The sequence below is a fragment of the Medicago truncatula genome, chromosome 1 (assembly GCF_003473485.1).
Source record: "Medicago truncatula cultivar Jemalong A17 chromosome 1, MtrunA17r5.0-ANR, whole genome shotgun sequence".
Taxonomy (NCBI): Eukaryota; Viridiplantae; Streptophyta; class Magnoliopsida; order Fabales; family Fabaceae; genus Medicago; species Medicago truncatula.
In genome coordinates, this window is record NC_053042.1 from 3926657 (window position 1) to 3951022 (window position 24366).

Genomic DNA, 24366 nt, shown 5'->3' on the forward strand with positions numbered 1-24366 from the left:
ATCATTTAGTTTACCTCTGTTTGGGTTATTTGGAAGGAAATGAATGATCGTGCGTTCAACAATAAGGCATATACTTTCTCCATTCTCATTGAAAAGGTTAAACAAACATCTTTTTTGTGGCTGAAATCGAAACATGCAATATTTACTTACAACTATCATGACTGGTGGAATCAACCGCTCCTCTGTATGGGTGTCCACTTGTAATCTTTTTTATTTGCTTTGTTGTTTTGGCGATGCTATGCTCTAAATAACACCTTTTATTGTACATACTCTTTCGTGGTTCCCCTTTGCACGCCTTGTGCGGGGTAAATCACCGTTGTTAATATATATCTTTTTTGTTTGTTCAAAAAAAGAAAACTAAAACATAATAATTTGAAGTATAATTTTTTATGTTTTCTTTAGAATAAGTTTTATTGAAAGATGTAAAAACAATTTTCATTGGCTATTGATTATGAAAAAAATGAAAGGAGAAAAATTAAATATAATTTGCATTTAATTTTATAAGAATAAAAAAAAAAATTCTTAAAAAAGATGATAATTTTTAAAAAACAAGATTAAATAGGATAATTAATTTTTTTCTTACATCTTGGACGGAGGACAATACTTACACTACATCGTAAATCTAGGATGTCTAAACTAAAAGAGTTGAGTGTACTAAAATGATAAAAACGATGTCGTTGAAATGGTCATTCCTCTTCTAACAAAAAAGTAGGAAGTAAATTTCAGATATCTTCTCTAAAACCAAACACAAACCAACATCTCTTCAACACACAAACCATCTTCATCCAAGATCCGATCAGATCCATCCATTTCCACCTTCCATTTCCTCTCACTTTATCTCTCTACCCCCTTTCTCTCTCCAATTCAACTTTCAATTTTACATTTCCACACATCTTCGAAAATTAGGGTTTCATCGAAAAATGCGACGGATCGTCACTCACGCATGAATCTCTGGTGCTGTTTATGGTTCAATCGAGAAGAAGAAGACAAAGAAGCTGTAATTCACGACGAAAGGTGTCAACTTGTTGAACCTGGTATGAACAACAACGACGACGAAGATATTTTCGGAAACGTTAATTCTGATGAAGATGAAGAAATTGAAGCTGGGAATTATGAGGCCAATTTTCGGAGAGAGTTTTTGATTGATGGGTTTGATTCGTGGCCTGCTGTACGGCGCTCGATCGGAGAAAGTAGCTCTGTTAGCGCCGCTGTAATCCCGAATTCCGGTCCGGAAAGTCCTGTTGCTGATGAGAACCGTGATTCGTCTCATAAGCGTGCTAAGTTCTACAAGTGAGTGTAATTTTTTAATAAAAATGCATTTTTTTATTTGGGTATGGGTATTTGTATTGTTATGAAAAATGTTGAATTGTTGTGAAATGAATTGAAAAGTGTTTAATTTTAGTGTATTGTAATGACGTTTGATGAATTTGATTGTGATGATTAATGTTTTTATTTTTTGTACGAATTCTCTTTTTTTTTATATGACAAAAATTCACTGTGTAAATTATTTATGATGGAGCATTATGACATTGTTTGATCCATAGCCGACACCACTTATTGGGATAAGGCTTGGTTGTTTGGTGTTGTTGTGAATTGTGTATGTGCATTGTTACGAGAGAAGGTTGTTTTGTTGAGAAATGAAGTGAAAAGTGGCTAATTTTACTGAGTTTGACTGCGACGATTGATTAAATAAAACTTGTCTTGTGAACTATGATGTTGATGTTTGATTGTGATGATTTATGTTTTTTTTGAGTGATTTTTTTTATATAACAAAAATTCATTTTTTGTGTGAACTATGATAGAGCATTATTATTTGACGTCGAATGTTCCACATAGCCCACACCACCTAGTGGGACAAGGCTTGATTGTTGTTGATATTAATTGTGTACGTGCTTTGGTATGAGAAAAGGTTGTTTTGTTGAGAACTGAAGTGAAAAGTGGTCAATTTTACGAGTTTGATTTTGACAATTGATTAAGTAAAACTTGTTTTGTGAACTATGATGATGATGTTTGATGAGTTTGATTGTGATGATTTATGTTTTTTTTAGTGAATTTTTTTATTTTTTTATTTATAACAAAAATGCATTTTTTGTGTAAATTATGATAGAGCATTTTGATCTATGACTCCGTTTGATCCGTGTAGCCGACACCACTTAGTGGGATTAGGCGTGATTGATGTTGTTGTGAATTTTGTATGTGCTTTGTTGTGAAAAAATATTGTTTTGTTGAGAAATGAAGTGAAAAGTGGCTAATTTTTCTGAGTTTGATTGTGACGACTGATTAAGAAAAACTTTTTTGTGAACCATGAAGATGATGATGTTTGACGAGTTTGATTGCGTTTTTTGCAGTGAGTGTAACTTTGATGATCTGGCGTCTACGAGCAAAGTGAACTACTCTATGGATTATGCAGATTTTGACAGTTCTATTCAGCCTAGTAATAATAGTTGTTATGGCGATTTTGCGTTGGTGTGTAGTGGTGAGGATGGTAACGGTGTAGAAGACGGTGGAGGGAATGATGATGACAATTCAGAACTTGAAGATCAAGAGATTGTTAGGATGGACCTTACAGATGATCTATTGCATATGGTAAGAGACGGTGAAAGAACCGTTTTTTATATGGGTATCATTTATGTGCATCTTAAATCATTTTTGTGTGCTATGATATTTGGGTTTGATAACAAAAGTTTCACTTTCTTTATTTGTGAAATTTAGGTCTTCTCATTTCTGGATCAGAACAATCTCTGCAGAGCTGCCAGAGTTTGTAAGCAGTGGCGGGCTGCCAGTACACATGAAGATTTTTGGAAGAGTTTGAATTTTGAAAATCGGGACATATCTGAAGAACAATGTGAGCTTGAGTATATGTTGTTTTATTTATGAATGTTTTTAGTTTTATGTTTTTTCAGCAAACCTTTTAACATTCAAGTTTTGGGTATTGGAAACTGTGGATTGTTATTAGTAGAACTTCTGCTTTTGTAAAACTGTAAACCTTAAAAAGCAAATGTACTTATTCAAAGTTCAATGTGTAATTACAGTTGAGGACATGTGTAGGCGTTATCCGAATGCTACAGCATTGAGCATATCAGGACCTTCTATTTATTTGCTGGTCATGAAGGCAATCTCTTTGTTAAGGTAGGTATTTTGTGCGACTTCGCATTGAATCAAGCCATCTTAGACTCCAGCTTATTTGTTTCATTCTTTTCAGGAATCTTGAGGTTTTAACATTGGGAAGAGGACAGATAGGGGATGCATTTTTTCTTGCTCTACCTGATTGTACTATGTTGAGAGAATTGCATATCAATGATTCGACACTTGGAAATAGTATTCAAGAGATATCTATCGTCCATGAGAGACTGTGTCATCTTGAATTAACAAAATGTCGTGTCATGCGAATACAAGTCAGGTGAATATGCCTCAAACTTCGACCGACACTTAGTTGTCACTTTATTGATACGATAAAAAGTGATGGTTTATTCTTTTTTCAGGTGCCCGCAACTTAAAACCATGTCATTGAAGCGCAGTAACATGGCACAAGTTGTGCTTAATTGCCCTCTTCTGCTTGAACTTGATATGGGTTCTTGCCACAAACTTCCTGATGCTGCTATTCGTGCTGCTGCAACTTCATGCCCTCAACTAGTGAAACTGGACATGCGTAATTGTTCTTGTGTCAGCGATGAAACACTGCGTGAAATAGCACAACATTGTCCTAATCTTGGTTTTCTTGATGCATCATACTGCCCAAACATATCTTTGGAGGTGTGCTTTAAACTGTATACTTATTTTTTGCATATTTAAGATTGTATTTTGAACAAGAGTTTCTAGCTTTGTCTGACACGGTCACCTTTCTTTTTTAAGTCTGTTCGACTCCCAATGTTGACCATTCTAAGACTTCATAGCTGTGAGGGCATCACTTCTGCGTCAATGGCTGCAATAGCTCACAGTTCTATGTTGGAGGTATGTTATTTGTTCCAGATATTGATATTAACGACTTGTCTGAATTCCCGAGTATTAGGACGAGTACATGACATAACTGCCAATGCAGGTTTTGGAGCTTGACAATTGCAGTCTATTGACTTCGGTGTCGTTGGATCTTCCACGTTTGCAGAATATTAGATTGGTGTACTGTCGCAAGTATGTTTCTGCTTCATTTTCTCTCTCCCCAGAAAAGACAAAATTCCATTATTGATATTTGTCTTACTCTGTTGCTTGTGTACTTAATGTTTAAGAAAATATCCAATCCTTAGTTTATCTGATTAATTTTTTGAATGGTTTCCTTGGCAGATTAGCAGATTTGAATTTGAGAGCTATATCGCTTTCTTCTATACAAGTGTCTAACTGCTCTGTACTCCACCGGATCAATATCACTTCAAATTCACTTCAAGTATGTCGTGTAATAATGTCTTTTTAACTCCACATTCTCATATTGCATAGTATAGCCCTCAATGATGACCTTTGTGGTTATGCAGAAATTAGCACTGCAAAAGCAGGATAGCTTAACTACATTAGCGCTGCAATGCCAATCTTTACAAGAAGTGGACCTCTCTGAGTGTGAATCATTGACAAACACTGTATGTGATGTTTTTAGTGACGGTGGAGGATGTCCCATGTTGAAATCACTAGTTCTTGATAATTGTGAGGTACATGAATATATATATATATATATATATATATATATATATATATTATTTTTGCATTTCTTGGATTCACTTTCTAAAATTTCATTATTCATGAGCTATTTTAGTACTATATTTTGACAATTCAAATGGGTGTTTAATGTTTTCCCACTCTTGATCCTTTCTACACAATTCTAATTGTATTTATAAACGACATCATCAACTAATCTAGTTGTGCCACACTGCCATAACTTACTGATTGAAATTTTGCCCATGGTTTCTATAATACCAAAGTACTTTTTTATGTTATATTGTTAATTTCTCACTTGAAGTTTCTGAAAATGGTATTTTTGGTATTCTGACAGAAGTCGCAATAGCAGTCTAAAGAATTGTTGAAATTCATCAATCATTTAGTTATTACAATATCAGTATTTGAATGAATCAATTTAATACTATTTACTTCATAAAAAATGTTTCAGCAGTGGGAAATAATTGGGATTACGTCTTAACTTTCCTGGTTGTTGTATATATGACAGATTGGGTTTCTTTAAATTCCTGGTATTTTGTCGGTGAAATGTTCTATATTCGTATTAATGGTAACATTTTTTATTTTATTTTATTTTATCATATTTGGTGTTTGCTGCATGTAGAGCTTGACTTCAGTTCGGTTCATCAGCACCTCGTTAGTCAGTCTCTCCCTTGGTGGTTGCCGAGCAGTTACTACTCTTGAGCTAACATGCCCTTATCTTGAGAAGGTCATATTGGATGGTTGTGATCATTTGGAAAATGCATCATTTTGCCCTGTAAGTGATACTGATATATTAGATGCTTCACAGTTCGATTTTTATGAGAGGAAATCTTTTATTTCCTCCCTATTGAGTGCTTCAATTATTATGAGCCGAATTTTTTTTCTTCTTTCCTTTTGAGTTGATCATGTGATGAAATATGCGAGAAATTAAAACTACAGAATAATAGGTTAACATCGTTTGCTTGTATTTATTTAGCTATCTGCATGGTTTAAGTAATAGCTTCATACATTTCATTCCTAGAGGTTGTTGTATTAGGGCTTTGTAATTTGGGACCACGGTTATTATCAGCGTGTTAAGACACATTGGATTCATTTCAATAAAACTTAACCCAATAGATAGAAATCGTTGTTCATATCTAATTTTGACCGTGAAGCTTAACACAAATCTCGATTCATTGTGGCGAGTCCCAACTTGCCCACTGAAATGTGAAACCAACTGCTTTTTACTGGCTGTGTGTAACCAACCACTTTCTTAGTAAAGATTTGATAAGATCCGTAATATAGGATTCATGATTTGAATCTCAATCTGATAGCTAAGCAACTTCCGTTTTTCATCTACTTCTCAGGTTGGTCTTCGATCTCTCAATTTAGGAATATGCCCAAAATTAAACATACTTCGCATTGAAGCGATGTTAATGGTCTCACTTGAGTTGAAAGGATGTGGTGGACTGTCTGAAGCATCCCTTAATTGTCCTCTCTTGACATCACTGGATGCTTCCTTTTGCAGGTGACGCTTTATCTGCTAGTTTCTTGGTTATCCTGCTTATGTATGGAGTATGTACTGATTGTTGTTTTGAATTACAGCCAACTCACTGATGACTGCTTGTCTGCAACAACCCGTGCCTGTCCACTGATTGAGTCATTAATATTAATGTCCTGCCCATCGATTGGGTTAGATGGACTCTGTTCCCTGCATTGGCTCCCAAATTTAGCTCTGCTTGATTTATCATACACTTTCCTGGTGACTCTGCAGCCTGTTTTTGATTCTTGTAAACAACTAAAGGTAAAAAACATTATATTTTAGTTTACATATTTTTTACTGTCTTGCAAATTACAAATAGTATAATAGTAGTGAAGAACCGCTCCTCCCATCCTCAAAACAAATCTACGGAAGTGAGGGTTATTTAGTTAAAAAACCTAGCAAAGTTATGATATTACCATACACGTACGAGTTTTGTGTCAATCTTGTGATTTAAATACTTGTACAAGTGTTTGGATACAGATGGGAATAATGTGAGATGTCCATTAGTTGTTTTTAACATAATAAAGCTCAAATGCTTGGTGAATAAGAGCTTAAATAAAATGTCTATCCAAGTGTACTCATAGCCCTTTACTTTCTCCCCTCTAATCTTTGTGAACATGAATTTGTTTATTTTCCCCTTTATTTGGATTTTATTAAAACATAACGTGGTAATAATGTTAATTGGTTCACTTTTGAATGTACTGATGATAATTTGTTGCTGATGAAATAGATGGATGGACATGTCCATACATCTGTTAGAAGTCTTAATTAATTGTAATTTTTTTATTTTATGTTTTTGGAGTGCAAAAAAACAATTTATTTTATTTTTCATCGGAGCTCAAATATTTTACGTCTTCCTGAAACAATGAAGACACGTCTTCCTGAAACAATGAAGACACAAATTAACAGAGAAATGGAGATAGAAGGGGATGGAAAAGAGTGAGAGGAAAAGTGGGTAAAACGAAGATTATTTTGTTTAAAGAAATAGAATGTTGTTACACACTTGCTTACTCATTTCTTGGTCCACAGATTATGGAATGATGTATGTTTGTATCATTATTCTCTATTCTTTATCTGACGGTAACATTTTTGTTTCTTGAAGGTACTAAAGTTGCAGGCATGCAAATATCTCACCGACTCATCACTTGAACCTCTTTACAAGGGGGGTGCTTTACCAGCTCTTCAGGAGTTGGATTTGTCTTATGGAACTTTGTGTCAGAAAGCCATAGAAGAGCTTCTTTCTTGTTGCACTCACCTTACACGTGTGAGTTTAAACGGATGTGTGAATATGCATGATTTAAACTGGGGGCACAGTCAAGGGAAGTTTCCTGAGTTACCTGGCATAAGCATCCTATCCATCGCAAGTTCCTACGAAAACAATCATGTGTCAAGTGAGCAACCCATCCGATTACTTCAGAACCTCAACTGTGTGGGTTGTCCAAATATTAGGAAGGTTTTCATTCCATCAACAGCACACTGTTCCCATTTATTATTTTTAAACCTTTCACTGTCGGCTAATTTGAAGGAAGTTGATGTAGCTTGTCTCAATCTATGCTGGCTTAATCTAAGGTATTGTTCGCCCCTCAAAAGAATGTGGATTGGTTTCTGACCTCGAAACAAATTATAATGTTTTGACTTATCTCTTCAGCAACTGTTCCTCATTGGAAGTTTTGAAGCTAGAGTGTCCGAGATTGACCAATCTATTCCTTCAGGTTATTATTCTTATCTGCCAATTTAAATTTATCCACACACATCATAATTGTTGTTTCTTGCAAACATATCACACTTAGGAAATGGTTCCCAGTTCCAACCTAATAGAGATTGAGACTTGCATGGTTAATGATTTAGTGAGACTCAACGAGTGAATTTTACCAAATAGGAGTGTCTGTGTGTGTTGGAAAGAATGCGTGAAGATCGAATTGCTAGCATTGCCTTCACTGCATTACAATTTAGAATTCACAACTGTCGGAAAGAATGTGTTAAGATTTTATTGCTAGCATTGCTTTTTTCTGCATTACATTTTATAGCGCTGTCATTGGCTATCATTATCTTTTTAGAAAATTATACGGTAGTGTTTTTGTCCCAATCTTTTGGCTGGTTTATCCCTCTCCTTTTTAAGAATGGGCTGCATACATTTTTCTTAAAAAAATGTTAGGGTATGGGGTTGACCTCTGGTCCTTCACCTAAAATAAATGTGACATTTGATATTCCTCAAATCACTTGAGGAATATTTTTTTTTAAAATTGTAATGACTTAACTTCAGTCATTCTTGCAACCCATCCTTTGATTCATTGTTGTGTTAATAGTTATTTGCTTTCTAATATGTTTGTTCGCGTTTGGACAATTTGGTTTTTTTAGGCGTGCAATATTGATGAGGAGGCTGTTGAAGCTGCTATATCAAAATGTACTATGTTGGAGACTCTTGATGTTCGCTTCTGTCCTAAGGTGAGAGCAAATGCATATAATATTTTTGAAATGTTGATTTCGGCAAATGAACCTTTATTTTGCATATGATTGTTGCATGGGATGTTCTTCAATCATTTATGGGATATTTTATGGTGCTTTGCAGATAAGCTCAGCGAGTATGGGAAAATTTCGTGCAGCATGTTCTGGTTTGAAGCGTATATACAGCAGCTTGTCAACTTCATCAGCATGATTTAGAATCTTTGATGTTTTGTGGTGCTTGTTCACTCGGAGAGAAGGCACACTTGGCAATAAATCGGGTTATTCCTAATGTATTGTAAATTGTTATCTTTTATATTGTTGTTTGTTTGGCATATAGAAATGAGGTTATCTTCATGCATTGCCACAATAAGTTTTTGATGTTTTTTACTTGTTGTAAATTTTATATTTCAATTTGTTGCTGCATATTGTATTCTGAAATGTTCTGAAGAATAGGTGTTTGTTTGATCCTTTTCATATACATTTTATGCTGTAATATTGACATTTACATTTTGAAGAATAGATGCTTGTTTGAACTTACATTTTGCGATGGTTGGACGAATTGCATTTGTAGTTTGATACTGTCTGTTTCTTTACATGATTGCATATTTACAATTATATATTTTGATGAAATTTTAATATATGCACAACATCAAATGGAACATTCGACCTGCCAGTTATTCCCTCAACTCTAAAGTTAGCTGACGTTAAAATATTAACCCAGCCAACATTTTCAAATCCACATTCATCTTTGAATAATGCCTTTAGCGTTCTACCTTATCATAGACATGTCTATCTGCACTTCTATTGAGGTGGAATTTTATAATGTTTGGAAATATTTAGTGTTTGAAATGGTATTATCACTACAGAGAAGAAATTAATGTATGATTCCATTTCATTTACCTGACTACCAAATGAAGATAAAATGTACTCCTTTCCTTAATTTTCAGTAAATTATATTATTAATCTGAAATTCAAATTTAAGTCAGTGCTCTCATGGTCCTAAATAAAGTCCTTTGCATTACTTTATAATAATACAACAAAATTAAACCAAATGTGTAAACTCAAGCTTTGATTTAAAGGATTATTATCGTACAACTGATTTAATTCTTTAGGATCCTATATGTAAAACAAGAAACCTCAGTAGGAAATGAAGCAGAAGAACAGAGGATGGCATTTTGATGGAATTGAAAGAGAGAAACTGCTGATAGGTTTTCTGAGGAATACCACTAACCGCTCTTTTAATTCGCCATTAATTATTTATTTCTTCTTTTTATAAATGTCCCTCCAACAAGCCGGCCTTAGTTTTCTCTCTCTAGGTTTTCTTTTTCAGTGGTGGTTTTGGGTTAATTCTTGATCTGAAATCACCCCCTTTTCATCTTTCTCTCTCAATTTCAATCTAAATAAGTGATTTTCACATAGATCTAAGTTTTTTCTTTGTGATTTCATCATCTAAGTGTGGTGGTTTGTTGTTCGTCGTCTTGTGCAGCGTTGTTTGATTTCCCGTCTTCTTGCGGTGTTCTTTGATTTATATTTGAAAGATCGATTATTCAATCAAAGATTTGGGTGTCAACGTTGCAGATCCAGAGGTCATGTATATTTCGGTCACTATAATTTTAACATATATTTTTGTAGGCATTATGCCGTTATATGCTATTAACTTGGATGTTGTGAGTTTGTTCGTTGATTATCCTTTATGTTTTTAGCGGTGTTTAATGATGTAATCTCTCGATTTGAATGAATGAATATCATTTTATTTTTTTCAAAAAAAGAAAAGAAGAGCATCGAAATGTAACTTCTGAGAGAACTGTGAGTAACTTCCATAAACATATAATAAACGGTCCTTAAATTATTTTTAATGCAAGTCCATGAAATATTGCTTTCTTTTCTATTTTAAAAGTAATTAAGGGACTAACATGTTAAATTAAGTATAATTTATGGACTATTTGTTGCGGTATTGTCTAATGTGCACAAATAAATTACTATTGCATCATGTACAATTTTTTTTTTTTTGGGTACAAATGTACAAGTTTTTTTTACTATTAGAACAATAAGTCTTATCACATCTCATTTGATCCAATAATGAAACTTGTTGATATACTCATGAAAACAAATTTATGCATGATGTAAAACTTGTTTCATTTATGCACCATACACTTGACCATTTATTTGTCGTATATTTATATGAATTCTGCTCTTCCCCCTGCACTTTTCGCTCGCGCCCTGCAGTCTTGCCAAAAATGCCCATGCGTGAGTTAACTCACGCTGGTTTTCTTTCAATATTTACTTTGGCTACTTTTACTACTTTCACGCTTTCTCCAACCTCAGCAACATAATTCAAAAGTTTCAATTCCAAACAAGACATTTTTATATGGTTTCAGTTTCAACACCATCAACTTCACCTATTGGTATGAATGTTAGAAACAATTCAGGATTTAAATGAAAAACTTGGTTCTTGCTCAAATGGGAGAGAAACAATTCTTGCTCAAATGAAGACTTAGAAACAACTTCACCTATTTTTATATAGTTTTGTGGCTCAAATGGGAGAGAAACAATTGTTTTTCCCAAATTTGCTATTGATTTGTCCCGAAGTTGCAGACTAGCAAAATTAAAACCTTCATCTTAAAGTTAATTTAAATGGGATGCATAGGATTATGCGAGCTAGAGAATTTCTCGTCTCTAGGTTAAGAAAAAGAATAATGCTAGCAACACTCTTTTCAACTCTCTCTTTTATTGGTTTGAATCATTGTGGGTCTACACTTTGGAAATTGAACCTACACAAAGTGGTGTGACATATATTGATTTATTTAATAGAAGAGTGAGTGCTAGAGAGAGTGTTGAAAAGTGAGTGTTGCTAGCATTCTTCAAAAAATATTTCTCTCATTTCTTTTAGCCAAATTTGGTTCTTTTTGCAGTACACTATTTTATGTGCTACTACTTTCTCAGTTTTGGTTTTTAATGAAGACTTGGTTCTTGCTCCAGTCTTTATCTCCACACATATTTTGAATGTCTATTATATTGCTTTTGTTTTATCGTAATCACATGTAATTTTTTTAATCGTGGAATTATTGATATTTCAATGATGAATATTCACTAGTCCAAGTTTTTCCTTTTGATGTAGGAGTGGTTCTAATTAGTTCAACCTTAGTGTTTACAAATGTAATGTCATATGTGTGTACGATATTAAATATCAAAAGAATGATTGAAAGATGAAGTCTGATATTAGATCTATAAATGTTAAACAAGAAAAGTAATACATTAAAATGATTTTGGTTCAATTGCGATTTGAAAAGATAATTGCTCTAAATAGATTTTACAAATATTTCTACCAAGAAAATATGAAGTTTATTAGCTTAAATACACATTATTGTACTTTCAAAGAAGACACTAATTAGCTTAAAAAACATTAGTTTATCTTACATTTAAAATTCAACACTCTTAGCTTTCGGAAGATTGATCTTGTTTATAACTAATATTTTAGTTAATCGCAAAAATGAGAGAAAATTGGTAATCAATAAAGAGTTTATATGGTAGCAACATTTTTTATTACGTGATAGAACCGTGCATTTGATGTGACTATCATTTTTTAAGCAAGTTGGTTTGGTATCTTTGTAGAGGAAGTGAATAAGTATCCTACGATGAATAAAAATCTAGTCTTCAATTTTTTTTTTTAAAGGAGTCTTCAAATGTTATAAATAAACTTTTACACAAGTGTACAAATTATAGAGGATGATTGATCACTGAAAATTAATAGGATTAACATGTTCAACTATATTCTTCACAAACAACAGAAAAATAAGTTCATGAATATCTTACAACACACAATGAGCATGCATGCAAGGTTTCTTTTTTTTAACAAACAAAAATGGATTATATTAAAGTGTTATATAGCAGTCCTTTTAGTATAAGGTGTATCGAAAAGACTACTAAAAAAAACAAGCAGTTCACATAAAATACAACAAGTGGTTAGTCAATGCCTAAACACGACAATGGACTCGATGACTCCGCATGCAAGGTTCTTACATTACAAAGATGCTTTACACTTCAAAACAAGAAAGAGAAGAATAAGAATGAAAACAATACCACCAGAAGAACCACCAACTCTATGAATCCAATTACGATCAAACCTTGTGAAGCTCTTATCCAAAAAAGCTGATAAAGATATGACTAAAACCAATACAAAAAGTAACATTGGTAACCATAAAGTAACACTAATTGGTTGTTCATCATCTTCCAACTCACTCTCTGATCTGTGATCTATGTATAGAGGAGAAGCCACAGCTAGAACTACTAAGCTTATGGCTGCTACTCTCTCATAAGATGAAAATTTGTGACCCCTCCTACTAGCTTCAGGTTCCATTCAGAAGATTGATTTAGATGAAAATTGTGTTGTTAATTAAAATGTATGTATATATGATATGATATGATGGAATTGCAACACAAAAATGTTGATATGGTAAGTGGAATATTGCTTTTCAAAGTATGCACTAACTAAAGAGCATCGGATTCTCACTAACTACTATATTCTCATTCATGTACTAATGTGGGACCCGAATAAAAATGAATATCAATGTGCGCAATCTTTTTTAACCATTTTCTTTTTTGAAAGATAGAGAACAATCAACAAAGAACTAGAAACTCCAGAACCATCAGCAACTAACAAGTGATTAATCTAAGCTGGGGCTAGCAAGCTCGTAGAAAATCAAGAAGAATAAGCTATCACAAATCGTTATTGGCCAAAGCATAAGCGAAATTCCAACGGCACTTGACCTTGTGAAAGGGGCTATCCCACGATATGATAAACCAATGTTGGAATCTCAACTATGAGAAGTACTCTCATTAAAGTCCGACACACCTCAAATAGGATTACATCTAGCGAATGAAACCTACGGAAAAAGGAAACATCAACGCAATGATTTGCTTCACAATAATAATGACAAATTTTTACTTCTCAATCCATATGTAAAAGCCTTTGAATCTATAACACCAACCAAATATTTCAAATCCTTTTTAACTTTGATCATACTCCCTCCGTCCTAAATTATAAGCCAAAAAAAAAAATCACACTTATTAAGAAAAGTAAAACATAAGAATTTGAAGTATAGTTTTGTGTTTTTTTTTGAAAAAGTTTTATAGGAATATGTAAAAACAATTTTTATTGGCTATATATTGGTTATGGAAAAAATGAAAGAGAGAGAAAATTGAATGAAATTTGCATTTAATTTTATGAGAATAAACAAAAGTTTTACTTGGAAAAGAGATTTAAAAAAAAAAAACAAGATTAAATAGGATAAAAATTTGTCTTTTTTGCTTATATTATGGGACAGAGGGAGTAATTGTTATGCTCACAACAAATCTGTTAGGTCATGAGGGGAGCTCGGAGGACCGTCCACATCGAGGCTAGAACAACCACACTAGTGAGAGAGACTCCACATTCTTACCTAAAACCTTAAGGCAATGGGTTTATGAGTCCTCTTACTTATAAGGTGTACAACCTTTACTTTTTTATCCGATGTGTGACATATAACTGACTCTTGCACACAACAAAATCGTCCTTAAATTACTCTGTTCTTTCTTAGCTATAACACCTAGTCAACATCCAAGTACGTACGAGAAATCCTACCCACTAGAAAACAAGTGAAAGACACAAATGTGGGACCATAAAGTGTGCTGGCTTGAACTTAACCCAAAACCTACTTAATTCTAATTAACCACCCTAATTACTACTTCGGTTCGAAATTATAAATCGTTTTAAAATATCCGTTAAATATTAATATTACTTTTCCAATTATACTATTAACTATTTATTACTTTATCTTCTTTCAATTCTTTTATTTATCTTTCTCATATCATTAATGAAGGATAATTTTGTAAAATTACTTATAATTTTGTTTTCTTATACAAAATTAATTACATTTATTAATTTGCGTAAAATATCCAAAACAACTAATAATTTTGGACGGAGGAAGTACCTCACAAATCAAGTAAATGACCAATAAATTGAGCTAAATGAAGCCGATAACTCTTATTTCTGAGTTATGAGTGGTTAATGATCTCCCAATTACTAAATGAATGATATACAAGAGATGTGACTCATATACTTAATACGTCAATTTTTTTTAAATTTTTTTTTTATGTTATGTGTTGTTAAAATCTCGTGGGAAACAAGTTGCTTAATAATAGTGGTGTCCAAATGTTGAGAAACTTTTCTTCAACTCCAAATAATATCCTTTTTAAACCATTTATTTATTGAAACGTTTAAAACAACTTCACCCCACACTTGCATGAATATGGTTCGCAAAATGCATTGTTTTGCTTCTGTGTATATACATGATAAATTGATTTCTCAAGCTGCACGATCGTGAACAACTCAACAAAGACATGCACTATGTTGATTCAAACAGCATGGTCATGCATATAAATCGACATCAACATACTATATTCAAAGAGTTAAAAGAAATTGAAATCCATTACATTTATTGATCTTTACATGAAATTGAAATCCATGGAAGATACTCATTCAAACCACCCTTTTACACTATAGATTCTACCACATCACACAAATTCTTATTCTATCACACAACCCAGCTAAATCCTTTCCATTCCTCTCAACACAAAACACACAAATGGATGATTTACTTGCATTCCATATTTTTCAATAACACATTTTTTTCAATGTAAATCCCAATAAATTTTATTACACGGGAAAGATGAAGATGGAATTAGGGATGAATATGGATTTGAGGTAGATGCAGATGAACCCTAATTGCACCAACTTATATTAGTGGCATTTTGTTTCTATTTTTTTAATTTGTAATTTTTAAGCTCGCATTCACGTCTGTATTTCATTGGCCAAGTGTCCCTTTCAAACGACCAACTCACGAAAGGGACGAACTTACCTCAATATTGTTAATGTTTTGGACCAACTTAAAATATTTAAAACATAAGTCAGGAAAAATTTAAAACACAAACGACCAAAATAAAATCTAAAATAAACATAAGAGACCAAAAATACAATATTTTACTATATTATCTAAAATTTCATTTTAACATTTACATTCTATATCTTTAAATAAAATATGAGGAGACGACGCAGCAAGTGAGGAAAAATTCAACACATCTCTATTTCCATGTATTTTTAGAACTTGGTATCGACTTACTTAACGCGTGATGGAGCTATATGAGATGAGCAAAAAAGACTTGCTCTATGTTTTCATTGATTTAAAGAATGCGTATGATATATTGTATGGAAAGCCCTAGAGAAGAAAGGAGTAAGGATTACTTATATTTGAGCTATCAAGGACATCTACTAGGAGGCTTCAACTAGTGTGAGGACGCACGATGAGGTCACCAACGATTTTCCCGTAACAATATGATTGCATCAAGGATCAACCTTAGTCCATATCTTTTTACCTTAGTTTTGGATGTACTTATAGAACACGAGCTAGGATCGAGATGTATGTTTTTTGAAAATGATGCAGTTCTACTTGGAGCATTGAAGGAGGTTGGAGATAAGCTTTAAAAACACACAACTTCTGTTTTAGAGGTAAAAATTGGAGATTATATCATTTCACAAATTACACAATTTAAATATCATGGGTCCATAATATAAAACGATGGAGAAATAGAAGCAAATATAATTCATCAAATTCAATATGGGTGCTTGAAATTAATGAGTTGAACCGAAATATGGTTTATGATTAAACATGGTAACATAAGCCGACCCCATTTAATACGAAAATGTTTGATTCGGTATCTAGTCCATGAACCGACATATCGGGGTTCAATCTCATCGATCATTTGCCGGACCCATTTAAAGTTAAAAGAAGAACATGAGAAGAGGGAGTATAATTTTGCTCGAAGCTACACAGTGTGTATATGGAAGGAAAGAGCAATAATATTTGGGAGAACACTTGCAAAGCAATAATTTTTCTCCTATATGCATGCAAAGGTTCGTACATGGGTTGATGTGAGTTTTTGACCTCGACATAGGCACATAGCAGTGTAGGTTCAATCAAACTAAGATAGCGCCTAAGATAATGGTGATTTATGAAGCAGCCCAAATGGCATTACATATAGTAAGAGATGATGAAACAATCCTTCTTTGTGACATTTACATGTTTTTTTTTTTTAAATGAATTTAGTGTGTTTTGATATCAAAGTCTTTTTTTTTCTAAGATTTTTCTATAACTTTAAATTTCTGTACTTGTGAAATTTAGGTTTTCTCGTATCTGGATCAGACCAATCTCTGCAGAGCTGCTAGAGTTTCTAAGCAGTGGCGAACCGTTAGTACTCATGAAGATTTCTGGATGAATTTGAATTTTGAAAATCGGAACATATCTGAAGAACAATGTGAGCTTGAGTATATGTTGTATTCTTTATAAAAGTTTTTAGTTTTATAAATGTGCTTATTTAAAGTTTTATGTATAATCACAGTTGTGAGCATGTGTAGGCGTTATCCGAATGCTACATCATTGAGCATATCAGGACCTACTATTGATTTGCTGGTCATGAAGGCAATGTCTTTGCTAAGGTAGGTATTTTGTGTGACATTGCACTGAATCAAGTCATGTTGGATTCTGGCTGATTTGTTTCATTATTTTCAGGAAGCTCGAGGTTTTAACATTAGGAAGAGGACAAATAGGGGATGCTTTTTTTGTTGTTCTACCTGATTGTTCCATGTTGAGAGAATTGTATATCGATGATTCTACACTTGGAAATAGTATTCCGGAGATATCTGTTGTTCATGAGAGATTGTGTCATCTTGAATTAATAAAATGTCGTGGGACGCGAATACAAGTCAGGTGAATATGCCTCAAAGTTTGACTGACACCTCCGATGATAAAATAAAAAGTGATGGTTTATTCATTTTTCAGGTGCCCACAACTTAAAACTATGTCTTTGAAGAGCAGTAACATGGCACAGGTTGTACTTGATTGCCCTCTTCTACATGAACTTGATATTGGTTCTTGCAACAAACTTCCTGATGCTGTTATTCGTGCTGTTGCAACTTCATGCCCTCAACTGGTGAAGCTGGACATGCGTAACTGTTCTTGTGTCAGCGATGAAACCCTGCGTGAAATAGCGCAGCATTGTCCTAATCTTGGTTTTCTTGATTCATCATACTGCCCAAGCATATCTTTGGAGGTGTGCTTCAAATTGTATACTCGCTTTTTTGCATATGTAAGCTTGTATTTTGAACTAAAGTATATGGCTTTTCTCTTTTAAGTCGGTTCGGATGACAATGTTGACAATTCTAAGGCTTCATAGCTGCGAGGGCATCACTTCTGCATCAATGGCTGCTATAGCTCATAGCTCTATGTTGGAGGTATTTTATCTGTCCCAGATATTGATATTAATGACATGTCTGAATTCATGAGTATTACGATTAATACATTTAACCACCCCGCCAATGCAGGTTTTGTAACTCCGCAGTTGCAGTCTATTGACTTGAGCGTCGTTGGATCTTCCACATTTGAAGAATATTAGATTGGCGTACTGTCGCAAGTATGTTTCTGCTTCATTTTCTCTCTCCCCAGAAAAGCACTATAATTCTATTATTGATCCGTCTCTCTCTATTGCTTTTCACTTTCTGTTTAAGTCAATACCAAATCCTTTTTTCTATTGTTGCGCCTAATTTATTTTTTTGAATGGTTTCCTTTGCAGATTAGCAGATTTGAACTTGAGGGCTATATCGCTTTCTTCTATACAAGTGTCTGACTGCTCTGTACTTCACCGGATCAATATCACTTCAAATTCACTTCAAGTATGTGTTATACACTTATACTTATGTCTTGTTTCATTCCCCATTCTCATATATTCTAGAGTATATGCAGACATTAGCACTGCAAAAGCAGGATAGCTTAACTTCATTAGCATTGCAATGCCAATCTTTCCAAGAAGTGGATCTCTCTGAGTGTGAATCTTTGACAAATTCTATATGTGATGTTTTTGGTGATGGTGGAGGATGTCCTATGTTGAAATCACTAGTTCTGGATTATTGTGAGGTACATGAACAAATATTTCTTTTGAATTTCTGGATTTATTTTCCAAAATTTGATTATTCATGAGCTATGTTAGTATAGTAGTATATTCTGACAATTCAAATAAGTGTTTTCCTACTCTTGATCCCTTTTACACAATTCTAATTGTTTTTTATATAATCAACTAATCCAGCTGTACCATAACTTATTGATTGAAGTTTTGCTTGTGATTTTTATAATACTGATGTACTTTTTTTGTATGTCATATTGATGAAGTTTATGAAAGGGTATTCTTGGTATTCTCACAAAATCAGTTTAAAGAACTACTGAAATTTGTGACTTTAGTTGAAATAATTGCATGAATCATTATTAGTTGTTACTATCAGTGTTTAGCGGTAGATGATCCTTGGGATAATGTCTCAACTTTTCTGGCTGTTGTATCTGTGAGAGATTAGGTTTCTTTTCATTCCTGGGATTTTGTTGGTCAAATGATCTATACTTGTATGGATGTTAACATTCTTTAGCCTGCTTGTTGTTCGCTGCATGTAGAGCCTGACTTCAGTTCGCTTCATCAGCACCTCGATAATCAGTCTTTCTCTAGGCGGTTGTCGAGCAATCACTACTCTTGAGCTAACCTGCCCTAATCTTGAGAAGGTCATTTTGGACAGCTGTGATCATTTGGAATATGCATCATTTTGCCCTGTAAGTGACATTGATTTATTATACAATTTATACTTGATTTTTGTGAGATGAGTTTTTTTATTTCTTGCCTTTTTTGTGCACTTCGATTTTTATCAGCTGTAATTTTTTATTTCTTCTTTCCTTTTGAGTTGATCATGTGTTGAACTATGTGAAATAAGAACTACAGAATAATAGTATAACATCTTTTGCTTGTATTTATTTAGCTATCTGCATGGTTTAAGTAATAGTTTTATACATTTGCAGTCCAAGAGGTTGCTGTTATGTTAAGGCTTTGTAATTGGGACCACAGTTATTATCAGTGTATTAAGATACCTTGAAGTCATATCTTGATTTTGAATAAATCATGAATCGTAGTAAATATTTGGATAATATTCGGAAAATAGGTCTTCCGATTCATGATTTGAATCTCGATCTGAAAGCTAAGCAACTCCCTTTTTTCATCTACTTCTCAGCTTGCTCTTCGATCTCTCAATTTAGGAATATGCCCAAAATTAAACATACTCCGCATTGAAGCAACGTTAATGGTCTCCATTGAGTTGAAAGGATGTGACGGACTGTCTGAAGCATCCCTTAATTGTCCTCTCTTGACATCTCTGGATGCTTCCTTTTGCAGGTGATGCTTTATTTGCTAGTTTCTTGGCTATCCTGCTTGCGTATGGAGTATGGACTGATGTTTGTTGTTTTGAATTATAGTCAACTCAATGATGACTGCTTGTCTGCAACAACCCGTGCCTGTCGACTAATTGAGTCATTAATATTAATGTCATGCCCATCGATTGGGTTAGATGGACCCTGCTCCTTGTATTGGCTCCCAAATTTAACCCTGCTTGATTTATCATACACTTTCTTGGTGACTCTGCAGCCTGTTTTTGACTCTTGTAAACAACTAAAGGTAAAAAACATTATATTTTAGTTTACATATTTTTTACTGTCTTGCAAATTACAAATAGTATAATAGTAGTGAAGAACCGCTCCTCCCATCCTCAAAACAAATCTCCAGAAGTGGTGGTTATTTAGTTTGATAAACCTAGCGAAGTTGTGATGTTATACTACCATACACACAGAAGTTGTTCAGAAGAGCTTATTTGTGTCTATCTCGTGTTTAAATACTTATATTATTAATGTTTTTGGATTTAAAAAAAAAAACATTTATTTCATTTTTCATCGTTTCCTGCTTCTGCAACAATGAAGACGCAGAAATTGGCTGGAAAATGGAGATAGAAGGGGACTGAAAAGAGAGAGGAAAAAGTGGGCAAAACTCCTAACATTATTTTGTTTAATGAGTTACTCATTCCTTGGTCCACAGGTTATGGAATGATGTATAACATTTGTATAATTATTTTCTTTGCCTTTTTCTGACGGTGACATTCTTGTTTCTTGAAGGTTTTAAAGTTGCAGGCATGCAAATATCTCATCGACTCATCGCTTGAACCTCTTTACAAGGGGGGTGTTTTACCAACTCTTCAGGAGTTGGACTTGTCTTATGGAACTTTGTGTCAGCAAGCCATAGAAGAGCTTCTTTCTTGCTGCAGTCACCTTGCACATGTGAATTTGAATGGCTGTGTGAACATGCATGATTTAAACTGGGGGCAAAGTCGAGGAACTTTTCCTGAGTTACCTGGCATAAGCATCCTATCCATCGCAAGTTCCTACGAAAACAACCATGTGTCAAGTGAGTGACCCACCCGATTACTTCAGAACCTCAACTGCGTGGGTTGTCAAAATATTAGGAAGGTTTTCATTCCATCAACAGCACACTGTTCCCATTTATTGTTTTTAAACCTTTCTCGGTCATCTAATTTGAAGGAGGTTGATGTAGCCTGTCTCAATCTATGATGGCTTAATCTAAGGTATTGTTTGCCTCTCAAATGAATGTGGATTGGTTTCTGTCCTCATAACAGATCGTAATGTTTTGACTTATCTCTTCAGCAACTGTTTCTCATTGGAAGTTCTGAAGCTAGAGTGTCCGAGATTAACCAATCTATTCCTTCAGGTTATTATTCTTATCTACCAATCTAAACTTATTCATGCACATCATGATTATTGTTCTGGATATACTTTAAAATTTATTGTGGTAATATGTTTTTTCATATTTTCTGCATGAAAAATTCTAGCAACACACTATCAGACGCATTCTTTTGTACGCTCTTTGTTATTGAGTGAAATTCATGAGTCCTACCACGTAGGAAATGGTTCCCAGTTCCAACCCAATAGAGATTGAGACTCAACAAGTGTGTAAAGAATGTGTTAAGATTGTATTGCTAGAATGTGTTAAGACTCAACCTGTATGTGGGTGTTGGAAAGAATGTGTTAAGATTGTATCGCTGGAAATGTTTTTACTGCATTACAATTTACAATTGTCATTGACTATCATTATTGTTTTAGAAAATTATTATTCTTTCGTCTTGGGTTATGCGACTCCTTTCAAGAATGGGCGGCATACATTTTCCTTAAAAACTGTTAGGGTATGGAGTTGACCTCTGTCCTTTACTTGAAATAAATCTGACATTTGATATTCATCATTTGAGGAATATTGTTCAATTGTATGACTTAAATTTAGTCATTCTTGCAACCCATTCATTAATTCATTGTTATAGTTATTTGCGTGCTCAAGTTGAGACAATTTGAATATTTTAGGCTTGCAATATTGACGAGGAAGCTGTTGAAGCTGCTATATATGTTGAAGACTCTTGATGTTCGCTTTTGTCCTAAGGTGAGAGCAAATACATAAATTTTTTGAAATGTTGATTTCAGTTAAAATGAAACTTTATCTTGCATGATGCAATGCATGGTTGCTTGAATGTTTGTTTTTATCATGTTCTTCAATCATTTGTGATATTCTATGGTGCTTTGTAGATAAGCTCAACAAGCATGGGAAGATTCCATGCAGCATGCTCTAGTTTGAAGCGTAAATATAGCAGCTTGTCAACTTCATCGGCATGATTTAGGATATTTTAAGTTTCGTGGTGTTTGTTCACTTGGAGAGAACGCATGCCTGACATTAAATCGAGTTATTTCTAATGTATTGTAGATTTTTAACTTTTGTATTTTTGTGTTTGTTTGGCATATAGAAATGAGGTTATCTTCATGCATTGTAACAATAAGTTATCCTTGTTGTAAATTTTACATTTCAATTTGTTGCTGCATATTTTATTCTGAACTGGTCTGAAGAATAGGTGCCTGTTTGATCTTACATTTTACGATGGATGCGGGTATTTACATTTATAGTTTGATATTGCCTGTTTCTTTAACATGAATGCATATTTACAATTATATTTTGATGAAATTTTCATATATGCACGAGATCAAATGGAATCAGTGTGCATGAACTTATTTGAATCAACATTCGATCTGCCAGTCTCAAACCTACACCATCAAACCAACCCTTGCGGGTTAGATTTTTCCAAACTTGTTGATTTGCCATAAAGTGTGCATGAATTTATTGATTTTCCAAACCTACACTATCAATTATATCTTGATTTTAAGTGGACGCATTGGATTATACAAGGAGTCTCTAGGTTAAAAATAAGATATATCTCTCATCTTTTAGCCAAATTTGGTTCTTTTTGCAGTATAATTTTTTATGCGCTGATTTTCTCAGTTATATTGCTTCTGTTTTATTGCAATCACAAGAAAATTAAATCATGACAATAGTTTTAGTTCACTTGAGATTGTAAAAGATAATTGTTCTTAATAGATTTAGCTAATATTTCTACCATGAAAATATCAAGTTTATTAACTTAAATACATTGTACTTTGAGCGCAGACAATAATTAGCTTAAAACATAAATTCATCTTAAGTTCAAGATTCAACACTTAGTTTTATCATAAACCTTCCTTGAGCATGCATGCAAGGTTCTTACATTACAACAGAGATGCTTTACACTTCAAAACAAGAAAGAGAAGAATAAGAATGAAAACAATACCACCAGAAGAACCACCAACTCTATGAATCCAATTACGATCAAACCTTGTGAAGCTCTTATCTAAAAAAGCTGATAAAGATATGACTAAAACCAATACAAAAAGCAACATTGGTAACCATAAAGTAACACTAATAGGTTGTTCATCATCTTCCAATTCACTCTCTGATCTGTGATCTATGTATAGAGGAGAAGCCACAGCTAGAACTACCAAGCTTATGGCTGCTACTCTCTCAAATGAAGAAAATTTGCTTCCCCTCCTATTAGCTTCAAGTTCCATTCAAAAGATTGATTTAGATGATAAAAAATTATGTTCGGGGAAATTTTTTGTGTTGCTAATTAAAATGTATATATGTTTATATGATATGATGAAATTGCAACACAAAAATATTGATATGGTAAGTGGAATATTGCTTTTTCAAAGTAAGCACTAAAGAGCATCGGATTCTCATTCAAAAGAAATACATCAATGTGCGCAATTTTTTTAACCTTTTTCTTTTTTTGAAAGAAAGAGGGTGTAAGCTTGGGAAAAAAAATTATAAAACAGTCATATGAAAACTTAGAATTATCAGCTGACAATGATTAATTTAAGCAGGAGCAAACAAGCTCGTAGAAAAACAAAGAGACTCCATATTATCACAATTTCGATAGGGTTGAGTCATACGGAAGGAACTGAACTTCCACGACGTGACAAATTTATAGTGTGTCTAATTACTTGGTAAAGAAGTTTATTCAATGTGTTTCTCCTTTTCCATTGGAATAGAAGTCTTGTGTATTTTTTTGTTTTGCAAAGTTTGAAGTGTAGGGTTTATTTAATTAGTAACAATAACTAAGTTAATCAAGATCTTATATTATTAAAAAAAACCTTCAAATCTTTTGTACCGCCCAAAGCCTTTGAACTTCAGCATTTTTTTTTAAGATTGATTTTCAATTTTGAAATCCAATAAACCGTTCAGCTAACATGTTTACTAAGCTTACTAATAGAAGAACAAAATCATATATTTTGACCTTATACCATATTCATCTTGGCTTTTTTAATCACAAATTTTGACCCCAAAATATTGTTGGGGAATGTCCCAACATATGATCATTTTAATCGAGTCAAGATCCTCCCCATTTTGTATCTCTTCCATTTCTTCCATTTGAAAAAGATAAG

General features: G+C 33.5%; 3 protein-coding genes and 1 pseudogene across 3 annotated transcripts; 2 read left to right on the plus strand and 2 right to left on the minus strand.

Annotated features, from left to right (window-relative positions):
* The first annotated feature begins 648 nt into the window (after window positions 1–648).
* LOC11432407 (F-box/LRR-repeat protein 15) lies at window positions 649–9142 on the plus strand. The gene is made up of 17 exons (XM_003588886.4): window positions 649–1290; window positions 2349–2586; window positions 2713–2845; window positions 3033–3129; window positions 3203–3400; window positions 3483–3753; window positions 3853–3951; window positions 4040–4128; window positions 4279–4378; window positions 4464–4634; window positions 5261–5413; window positions 5985–6145; window positions 6223–6421; window positions 7263–7729; window positions 7809–7872; window positions 8519–8605; window positions 8730–9142. Exons 1-17 carry the CDS (start codon window positions 944–946, stop codon window positions 8814–8816), a joined length of 2961 nt encoding a protein of 986 aa, XP_003588934.3. The 5' UTR covers window positions 649–943; the 3' UTR covers window positions 8817–9142.
* Window positions 9143–12376: 3234 nt separating this feature from the next.
* On the minus strand, window positions 12377–13066 carry LOC11436017 (uncharacterized). Its single transcript, XM_003588888.4, has one exon. It carries the CDS (start codon window positions 12960–12962, stop codon window positions 12627–12629), a length of 336 nt encoding a protein of 111 aa, XP_003588936.1. The 5' UTR covers window positions 12963–13066; the 3' UTR covers window positions 12377–12626.
* Window positions 13067–15974: 2908 nt separating this feature from the next.
* On the plus strand, window positions 15975–22408 carry LOC11436018 (F-box/LRR-repeat protein 15-like; annotated as a pseudogene).
* A 743-nt stretch (window positions 22409–23151) lies between these two features.
* On the minus strand, window positions 23152–23490 carry LOC120578041 (uncharacterized). Its single transcript, XM_039830127.1, has one exon. The coding sequence runs from the start codon at window positions 23488–23490 to the stop codon at window positions 23152–23154; it is 339 nt and encodes a 112-aa protein (XP_039686061.1).
* Between the last annotated feature and the right edge of the window lie 876 nt (window positions 23491–24366).